The sequence below is a fragment of the Elephantulus edwardii genome, unplaced genomic scaffold, assembly GCF_000299155.1.
Source record: "Elephantulus edwardii isolate Elephantulus edwardi_28Jun2011 unplaced genomic scaffold, EleEdw1.0 scaffold00052, whole genome shotgun sequence".
NCBI lineage: Eukaryota > Metazoa > Chordata > Mammalia > Macroscelidea > Macroscelididae > Elephantulus > Elephantulus edwardii.
In genome coordinates this window covers 115,435-125,949 of record NW_006399802.1, presented here as the reverse complement: position 1 = coordinate 125,949, position 10,515 = coordinate 115,435, and the positions used below count along the sequence as shown (strand labels likewise).

General features: G+C 37.7%; 2 protein-coding genes across 2 annotated transcripts in view; one reads left to right on the top strand and one right to left on the bottom strand.

Annotated features, from left to right (window-relative positions):
- LOC102850289 (probable phospholipid-transporting ATPase FetA-like) overlaps positions 1-10,515 on the bottom strand; it is a 141,902-nt gene that overhangs the window by 17,562 nt on the left and 113,825 nt on the right. The window contains exons 10-12 of the mRNA XM_006886938.1: positions 8,570-8,735; positions 3,665-3,853; positions 2,593-2,708 (exon numbers count right to left, since the gene is read on the bottom strand). Coding sequence (XP_006887000.1) covers positions 2,593-2,708; positions 3,665-3,853; positions 8,570-8,735 — 471 coding nt within the window. The remainder of the gene's footprint in view (positions 1-2,592; positions 2,709-3,664; positions 3,854-8,569; positions 8,736-10,515) is intronic.
- Positions 9,930-10,328, top strand: LOC102866722 (60S ribosomal protein L32-like). Its single transcript, XM_006886815.1, has one exon. The coding sequence runs from the start codon at positions 9,930-9,932 to the stop codon at positions 10,326-10,328; it is 399 nt and encodes a 132-aa protein (XP_006886877.1).

The following is a 10,515-nucleotide window of genomic DNA, read 5'->3' as shown; positions in this document are numbered from 1 at the left end:
TGACCCCTTCGCAGCAAGTGCATGAGGTCCTCCTCAGTTTCAGCAAGCAGGGTTGTGTCATCTGCATAACGCAGATTGTAAATAGATCTTCCACCAATCCTGATGCCACAATTCTCCTCATAGAGCATACACATACAAAAACATCCTATTAATACAAGAGTTACTCAAATATATGTACCAATGATTAAAGTCAAGGAGGAAGAAATTTCTAATTTCTACCAACTTTTGCAGTCTGATATAGAATAAGCAATCAAGGTGGATTAATAGTAATGGGTTACTGGTATTCTAAATTGGTTTAGAGTCAAGAAAGGTGGACAGCAAGGTTGTATCCTTTCTCTATACCTATTCAAATTGATGCCTTTGAACTGTGCTGTTGGAGAAGACTAATAAATATCCCACAAACTGCCAAATTAAACAAACAGATACGTCTTCAAGAAGGTGCAGCCAAAGTGCTTCTTGAAGGCCAGGATGGCAAAGTTGTACTTTGGACATGTTGCTAGAAAAGGCTATTCCTTGGAAAGGTGAGGGAATGGCAAAAGAGAAGATTCTCACCCAGGTGGATTAACACAGTGACTACAACAATGGGCTTGAAATGTTAGAAATTGTGAGGCTGGCACAGGAGAGGACAGGGTGTTGATCTGTTCATAGGGTTGCTTTGAGTTGTACTCAACTTGACTCAATGGCACCCAGCAACAACAACAACAAAACAACATTCAATCTGTATGCTGAGCAAGTAATTTGGGAGGCTGGACTATATGAAGAAGATTGTTGCATCAGGATTGAAGGATGACTCAGCAACAACTTTTGTTAAGCTAAGTTAATAAGGCAAGAAAAGAAAATAAAACATAGCTTTAGTGGCCCTGTGGTAAGGAGCTGCACAGCCAACTCAAAGGCATGAAGCTTGAATCCTACCTGCTTTCTGTGGGAGAAAGATGGGTAATCTCCTACTGTCCAATTTACAGCCTCTGAATACCAAGTGGAGGTTCAGCTATGAGTAATTTCTGACAAAAACAATTAAAATCAAAGAAGGTGTAAAATTGTATGTGTAGATTATATGATCTAATTTAGAGAAACTTGAGACTCAGCAAGAAAATTGCTGGAATTATTTGAAAGACTCAGCAAAGTTGACAGCTTTATCAAGTGTTTAATTGGCTGGATTGGAGTGCAGTCAGATCCTAGAATAAATAAGTATCTGTTAAGATTGGTAGCACGATGAAGGTTAAAAGATCTGTTTTATGATCCACTTTGAAGCTGGTCTATGGACCACACCATAACTCTATGTCTGACATTTTGAGAAACTACAAGTCTGTATTCCAAAGCGGCTACATAATTTTACATTATGTAATTCTCATCTGGAAATATATCAGGGCTTTCGTTTATCCTCATCATGTCAATATTTATTATGTCTGCATTCCTTTTATTATATTCATCCTTTTAAGAATAAAGTGTATTTTTTTGTGGTTTTGATTTACATTTCCTTAGTGTACGTTAAGGGAGCTCTCTGGTGGTTTAGTGGTAAAGAATTGGGCTGCCAATGTTAACATATGTGGTTTGAATCCATCAGACACTCCTCAGGAGAAAGATGGCCAATCTCCCATGTGATTTACAGCCTCTGAAAACCTGCTGGAGGGTTAGATATGGGTCAGTTCCAAACTGGCAGTACTCAGCAACAGCAATGTATTTTGCCTTGGGCTGCTAACTGAGAGGTCTACAGTTCAAATCCACCAGATGCTACAAATGGGAACAATGGGCAACTTTTACCTGCAGTTATGTATATAGCCTTAGAGGCCTGATGAAAGGGCAGTATGAGTTAATCTGAGTTAACCAATTCAATGGGAGTGGGTTAATAATTAATGACTATGATCATCTTTTCATGCACATTTGGCCACTTGTACACCAGCTTCTGACTATGTGTTAATGTAGGGCCAGGCCAAAGTGGCCTAATAAAATTGCATTTCCTCCAATCTATTTCTTTTTCTGGCCAATCCTTACTCTTTTCCTTGTCTTCTAACAATTTGTATATATGGGGTTTGGGCTAGAAACACCAGAGGGTATGGATATTGTTTTCCATTTTAGTGGCAACTGGCAGGAACTGCTCTCTCTTTCTGATATAATCTAAATCCTGGAGGGTGGGAGAAGAGTGTAGTAAGGAAAGGAAGTGACTTTTGGGATTGTAATCCTGATGACAGCTGAGGGAGGTATCTAGCAGCCCCAACTCCATACCCTAGGAACAGTCTGTTCCCATCATGACCACTAGGTTCCCATTCTGGAGCAGATTTCAGGTCTGACTTGGACACCCTGACCCATGAATTAATAAATAAAGGGAACTATTTTTATTAAAAGTGTTTTCATACATATAATCCTCATCATTCCCTTAGGGTCCTGTCATACCCAACTCTGACAGAGAAGTTGGTAATGTGGTCAGTGAGGATCCTACACAATAAGGTAGTTTTTAATTGTTTCACTTACAGAGACATAGATACACCAATATACACCTATACAGAAACACTGACATAGAGAAACTCAAGTGAACACACTCTCAGACACACAAAACTGCCAACAGCCTCCCTCCTCTGCAACTCAAATACTCACATCTAAATGGTCCATGGTGATATCTCTGAGCGAGTCACAGGCCGGATGAAGCAGTTGACAAAGGATGGTGTCGGCACCCTTGCAGAACAGTATTACCTGATTTTCAGGTGTCCGAACTGAGGATAAGCAAATTAAGTAAAGTGATCATATAGGCTATTATAAGATTTCTGCTGCTTTGTGGGGATAAGCATTTAATGAGTGGTCACCCAGGTCAAATGATATGGTAAGAATGAGGGAGGAATTTATGTGACCAGGTCTTTCATGGCTTTGATATTATCACCTGTAGAAGATTAATACAGAATCAGATTTAGTATTTCAATTAAGTCATTTAAAGCTGATATCTAATCAAGGTCCAATGATAAAGATTTTTTCTTTTGCTTCAATCTGGGGCCCAAACTAACTTACAGCAAGTTAACATGAATCGTCCTTCCATTCTACCCCAAACCCACTTTCACCTCATGTTCATTTAATATTCTCTCTTGGAGTGTTGATGAGCCATTACTAGAAACTCTACAGAACAGCACTTGCATATGGTTACAAGACCCCTTCCCTATATAAGTATAAGAGAAAATACAGCATAGAGGAATTGGGAATGACTCTGTATAACTGAGGCATAGTACCTGAGAAGGGATACTTGAATGGGAATTAGGAAAGATCCAGTGGGGTTCTGAAAAGACAGGGTGATATGTGGGCATAGATCAATGGTGATTAATTTTATAAGACACAATGTATGGGAATGATCATATGAAACACAATGTGAATGAAGTAATCTGTGTAGATGAACGGGGGGAAACCCTCCTTTATTGAATTAACAAACAAAGAAACCAACCAAAAAACCTCCCCAAAATGTGTATGAATGATTGAATGAAAAGTCAATTTTCTTTCTAAATGAAGTAACATATTTGAAAAGTAAGTTTTAGAAAGGAAATTTCTGAATATTACATTTTCTGCTATGCATATTCTTAGCAGCAGCAACAAAAAAAAGAAAGTTGGGGTAAAAAAAGAGAGTGTTAACATGTGAACGTACATGAAAGAGAAAGGGAGGGGATAAAAAACTAGGTGGGGTACTCACCAATAACAGACATCCGTTTGCGCACATTGTTGAAGTCCAAAATAGCCAGCAATTTGTAGACTTTAGTAGTTCCCATTTCAACTGTTATGATTGTGTCTGATGTACGGGAACGGAATACAAAGCCAAAGTTTCTGGCAGCGGTGACCAGGGCACCTTCATCTGGAGACTGAGCTTGGTATACCAGCTCACCTGACAGGAAAGGAGAGGGCAGCCAGGACCCACAAAGATGAGCAACTGAAGGCTACACAGAAGTGGCATTTCCTTTCAGGTGGCTTCCATAAGAATGGAGCCAAGAAGTGGTCATCTTTCTTCAAAATTCCCTCACAAGTCTGACTCTAAAAGGACAATCTATTTTTCAATCCTGTTTAATATTCCATTGTGTGAATGTGCCACAGTTTTTCTGTTCATCCATTTGTTGATGACATTTGTGTTGCTTCTATCTTTTTGCTATTGATAGAATCCAAAATTTTAGTAATAAAACTAGTAGACACTTAAAATAAAAAAGAACAATCTGTATAAAACACCTCAATCTCTTTTGTGTCTAATATTTATTTTTATAGACCTGGTTCACTATTAATTACAGAGGTACATGGTGCATGTAAATGTATTCAAAGAAGTAAAACATAGTTACTGTCAAATTTTTGTGGCTAAAGATGGTTTAGGGAGCTTATTAAAAATGCAGGTTACTCAGTATCACCCACATTTACTGAATCCTGAATCACAGAATCAGAGGGAGGGCTCCATAAAATTGAATTTTAAATGGGTCTTTAGGATTGTTCTCATGCAAGTGGTCTTACCTAAGATGGTCCTGCAGAAGACTGGCTGTACTTTTACAAATCTGACTATAAGATAATAAGGCTATTAGTTTAGTACACAATGAAAAAATACACATGAATGGGGTTTGTTTATTTTAACCTTTGCAACTCATTCTGGGAAGCTTAATAACACCTTTTTAACCTTTCAATCTGATATTACTCAAGATATCTATGGAACATCCTTATAGAATCTCATTACAACCTGATGTGTATTCTGCAGTACTTATGAAGGTTAATTTTAAAAACAGCTTAACATCATCAGAGTCTTACTCTTGTGAATAATATGGAGGAGAGTATGACTTTTTGATCAAATCGTAAATTTATTCCATTGTTAATATGTCCTTTTGTTGAACCTTGGTGGCTTGCATGTTTCTGTGATGCTAGAAGCTATGCCGTCAGTGTTTCAAATACAAGTAGGGCTACCCATGGTGTATAAGCTTCAGTGGAGTTTCCAGACTGAACAGACTAATAAGGAAGAACAGCAATCCATTCTAAATAATGGGCTCTTGAAGACACTATGAATAGCAACAGAGCATTGTCTGATACAGCTCTAGAAGATGAGCTTCTTCTTAGAAAACATTTAAAATGTAACTGAGGAAGAACTGCCTCCTCAAAATAGAATCTACCTTAATGACACATAAGGAATAAAGCTTTAATTCAGTGAAGGACATTATGTGCTGATGTGGCAAGAATGAAAATGAAGAGAAATAGCTGAAAACAGCCTTTACCCTTTAATAACTGGCATACAGAACATATGAAGTATGAAGCTAGAAAAATTGGAAGCTGTGAAAAGCAAAATGAAATACAAAAGATCAGTATCACAGACCTTAGTGAACTGAAATGGACTGATTGACCATTTTGAATCAGACAATTACATGATCTACTCTTCTGGGAATGACAAATTGAAGGGGAAAGGTGTCACATTCAGAGTCAAAAGATACAAAGATTAATATTTTACCTATTAATATAACTATTATTCAAATTTATACATTAGCCACTTGAAGTATTTCTATCAACATCTGCAGTTTGAAATGGAACAAGTATGCAAGCAAGATGCATTAATAATAATCACTAACTGGGTAGCAATTTTGGAAACAAAGCATTAGCAGTTGGAAAACATGGCTTCGGTGGCAGAAAGAAAGTCAAAGATTTCAGGATAAAAATTTTGCACAAGAATGGACTTATGGCAGATGCCTTTTTAAAAATTTTCTTTATTATTAATTTCAATGAAAATATACAGAGACTTTGGATTTTCTTTCCTTCATGTTGCACTTTTCTCCTCTCCCAACCCTCCCCCTAATACACTACTCTCTTGGAAAAGTAAAAGAAAAATTCTTTCATTGTTTTACAATCCCTCCCCCCAGATCCACTCTACTATGCAGCCTTTGCTCTGGACTCCCATCATGACAAAAATACCTAATTACATATCCCTTTTAGTTTTCTCCCTCATCTGTTTCAATGCAGTATACATTATTGAACCTATCTTTCTCAGTCTCCCCCCCCAACCCTGAAGTCAGTCCTGTTTTAAAACAGTGGCACCATGCAGTATTTGTTCTTTTGTGACTGAGATACTTCACTCAGCATAATGTCCTCCAGGGTCACTCATTTTGAATAATATTGCATGAGTTCCTTGGTTTTCAATGCAGCGTAGTATTCCATTGTGTGAATATACCACAGTTTCTCTATCCATTAATTTGTTGATGGGCACTTAGGTTGTTTCCAACTCCTTGTTATTGTGAACAAAGCCATGATAAATATGGGTGTGCATATATATGCTTGGATGTCAGTTATGGTCTCTTTGAGGTATATTCCCAGTAATGGAATTGCTGGGTCAAATGGTACCTCTATTTGCAACTTTTTGAGAAAGCGCCATACCACCTTGCACAGTGGCTGCACCATTTTACACTCCCACCAACTGTGAATAAGGGTTCCAGTTTATCCACAACCTCACCAGCATCTGTTGCTTGCTGTTCTGTTAAATTTTGCTATTCTGACTGGGGTGAGATGATATCTCATTGTTGTTTTGATTTTCGTCTCTCTTAGAGCTAGGGATTTTGAACATTTCTTCATGTGCTTATTATCCATCTGAATGTCTTCTCTGGTGAAGTGTCTGTTCATATCCTGTGCCCATTTTTCAATTGGATTATTTACCTTTATCTTGTTGTGGTGCTGGCAGATGCCTTTTAAAAATATAAATGGCAGGGGGAAGGAGTGGACATGGAGGAAAATGTGCAACAATGAATGAATGGAAACCCAAGTTCTCTGTGATCTTTCATTAAAATCTCTATTTAAAAAATATAAATGGTGACCATACACATGGACCTAATCTGATGGATTACACAGAAATCAAAGTGACTACACTTGTGGAAAGAGACAAAGGAAAAACTCAATGTAATCAGTCAGAACAAGGCCGGGGGCTGAGTGTGGAACAGCCTATGAACTGTTCCTATGATGCTGAAGCTGAAGAAAATGAAAATATGTTTATAAGACTCAAAATATGACCTTGTGTTTACTCCACCTGCATTTAAAGACTAGCCAAAGAAGTTTTGATACACTGAACATAATGACTGAAGACCACACAAGTTGTAGGATAACATAAAATATAGCACACATGAAGAAAGCCAAAGGTAATTGAAAAGACATGATAAAACTTTTCACAAAGGAAGATATTCAGATGGCAAACAGATGCCCAAAGAAGTGCTCAAAATCACTGGCAATCAAAAAGATGAAAATAAAAACGAGATACCATTTCACTCCAGCAGCAATTACAAAGTTTAACAGGACAGCACACAATAAATGTTGGAGAAGTTGTGGTGAAATTGGAACTCTCATGCATTGCTGGTAGAAATGTAAAATGGTACAACCATTCTGGAAGGCAGTTGGGTGCTTCCGCAAAAAAAAAAAAAAAAGAGCTGACCATAGAAATCCCCTAAGACCCAGCTATTGCACTGCTAGGAATATATATACCTCGATAAAAAGAGAACTGAGACACAAATGAAGATATGTACACCTATGTTCATAGCAGCATTATTCACAATAGCATGACTATGGAAACAGCAAAATGCCCATCAACAAACAAATGGATTGAGAAAGTGTGGTACATTCTGGAATACTTATGACACACTAAGGAATAACAATTTTGTAAAATACTATATAGCATAGGAGAGTCTAGAGAGTATTATGCTGAGTGAACTAACTCAGTCTCATAAAGACAAATAGTGCATGAGACCATTGTAAAAATATACTTAAAGAAATAGCATTGTTGGGATGGCAGGACTAGAAAGGCATCAGTGAGGTAGGGTCTCACAGAGTCAGGAGATGTGAAAGATCTTTTTTTTCTCTCTCTCTTCTTAGATGTTAGGTAAGTCATAAGTCTCATTTAGCTTTAATTTCTCTATATAAAATTGGAACTATTGTTCTTGTTCTGACTACCTTAGCAGACTATTATGAAAACCATAGGATGTATATAAACAAAACAAATTTTTAAAACTGTAAGTAAAATACAAGTATAAAATGTTGGTACTGGTAGTATTAAGAGCATATTGGTTTCAAAGGACATTATTTATTTGGTTACCTCATCCTTGTTTGATTTTTAAAAAGTTTTTAATTTATAGTCAGTCATTTAACATCCAGTTCTAAAAAGGCTTTGATAAATTCATGAATGACAGCTATATTTGGTTGCTAAAGAAACTAGAATTAGGACAGATACTTTTAAACTGTGAAGTGACAAGATGACAATTCAGCTCATCCTTGAAGAAGTCTTGTCAGAAATAATAGGACTGATCTTGGGAACAATTCAGATGGATTCTATGATGCAGCATTACAGAACCTCAAAATTAGAAGTAATCAAATCAAACCACTCTCTTAAGTCTGAGTCTTCTTTAAAACCTTCTTTAAAGGTTGTTTCTACTTGAACATCTCCAATGATTGGGAGCTGTTTATCTTGACCATTTATTTATTCCATTGTTGGACAGTACTCCCTACTAGAACTATTCTTTCTTAGGTTAAGTTGTTATAAACCATATCAAACCACCCATCTCCAACCAGTCTGTGACATATTCTCAGTTAAGAGGTCTTAGGCTCTCCTTACCTTCCACTCTCTCCTCAGATATTACAGTATGGCATAATGAGAGTGAGAGAAAAAATAAATGCACGTAATGATCTTTCTTTTTCACTGCTTCCACCAAAGTCTTGTCATAAAATGAGAACTTGGGATCAGCCAGTTTGTTGTAGGAAAAATCGACTTTTTCTGTTTTCTGGAATACAAAAGCAAGGATAAACTTCTAAGCAGCAGCCTCACATTCAGCAGAAGGTCGGTTCTGTGGCCACTTTCTGTAATATGATGGCAATTCTCAAGGAAGATGAGAGGAAAAAAGCAAAACAACTAGAGGGAATAGATTCTGCTGTTTCTATGACCTCTGTAGCTCTGACCTGGACCATCAACTCATTTGGACTAGAAATGATCCACTGGGAAAGTCTGTAGACAGGGACCTCTCCAAATTATTAGAGTATTGATGTTAGTGTGAGGACTAAGGTGTGCCTGATTCAGGTCATAATTTTTTCAGTCAGTTGCTATGCATCTAGAGACAGACAATGAACAATGATGACAGAAGAACTGATGCCTTTAAACTTTGGTGTAGGAGAAGAATGCTGAATATCCTATGGACTGTTAAACAGACATGTCTTGGAGGAAGTACAGCCAGAGTACTCCTTGAAGGCAAAGATGATAAAATTTCATTTCACATACTTTAGGCATCTTTCCAGGAATGGCTATTCCTTGGCGAAGGATATCCTACTTGGAAAAGTAGTAGGATGACAAAGAATAGGAAGACCTGTAACCAGGTAGATTAACAGAGTGATTGCAGGAATGGGCTCAACTATGCCAGAGATTGTGAGGATGGCATAGGATAGGACAGATATATTGCTCACAGGGTTGTTATGAGTTTTACTTGACTCAACGGTACCTAATAACAACAACATAGAAGACAAGCTTGGCAAGATCTCTGGAAAAATTCTGGGTGTTTGGTCCACTCTTACACCTGGTTTTTGATCAATAGACTTGACCCTGCAGTCTGAAAGGCTTCCTAGATGACCTTGCTGGCTGGTGACCTTGAACCCTGCAGTCCTGTATTTCTTGGATACTGTCTATTGATTACTTGAACTCATTAGTACCTGATCCTTGCCAGCCTCTACAAGCATATGAACAATTTTCTTGAAATAAACATGTCTCTCTTACATATACTATATGTATGCACATGTAGATGTGTGTTTTATATATGTGTACAATAACACCAATGGTAGCAGCAATCAACACACAAAAAAAGCAGAGAGCAAATCTTCTGTCAAAGATCTCTTTAAAGTTCTATAGAGCAAGGATGTCACTTTAAAGACATCCTTTTTCGCTCCTTCCGCGCTGTCTATGGAGGTGGCTGTCATCTGCCACTGGCATAATGGCTGCCCTCAGACTCCGGGTGACGCCAAAGATCGTCAAAAAGAGGACCAAGAAATTCATCCGCCACCAGTCAGACCATTATGTCAAAATTAAGCTTAATTGGAGCAAGCCCAGAGGCATCGACAACAGAGTTCGGAGAAGATTTAAGAGCCAGATCTTGATGCCCAAAATTGGTTACGAGAGCAATAAGAAGACAAAGCACATGTTGCCCAGTGGCTTCCGCAAATGCCTAGTCCACAATGTCGAGGTGCTACTGATGTGCAACAAATCTTACTGTGCTGAGATTGCGCACAATGTTTCCTCCAAGAACCACAAAGCCATTGTGAAAAGAGCAGCCCGGCTTGCCGTTAGAGTCACCAATACCAATGCCAGACTGCACAGCAAAGAAAATGAATAGAAAGCTTGTTTGCACATTTTATTTGTGCTAAATAAACCATAAAAACTGCAAAAAAAAAGACATCCTTTCTCTGTGTCTGACCCACACCATTGTTTTTTAAATTGTTTTGTATGCACATGAAAGCTAGACAATTAATAAGGAAGACCACAGAATAATTGATACGGTTCAATTGTTTTTTTTCTTTTCT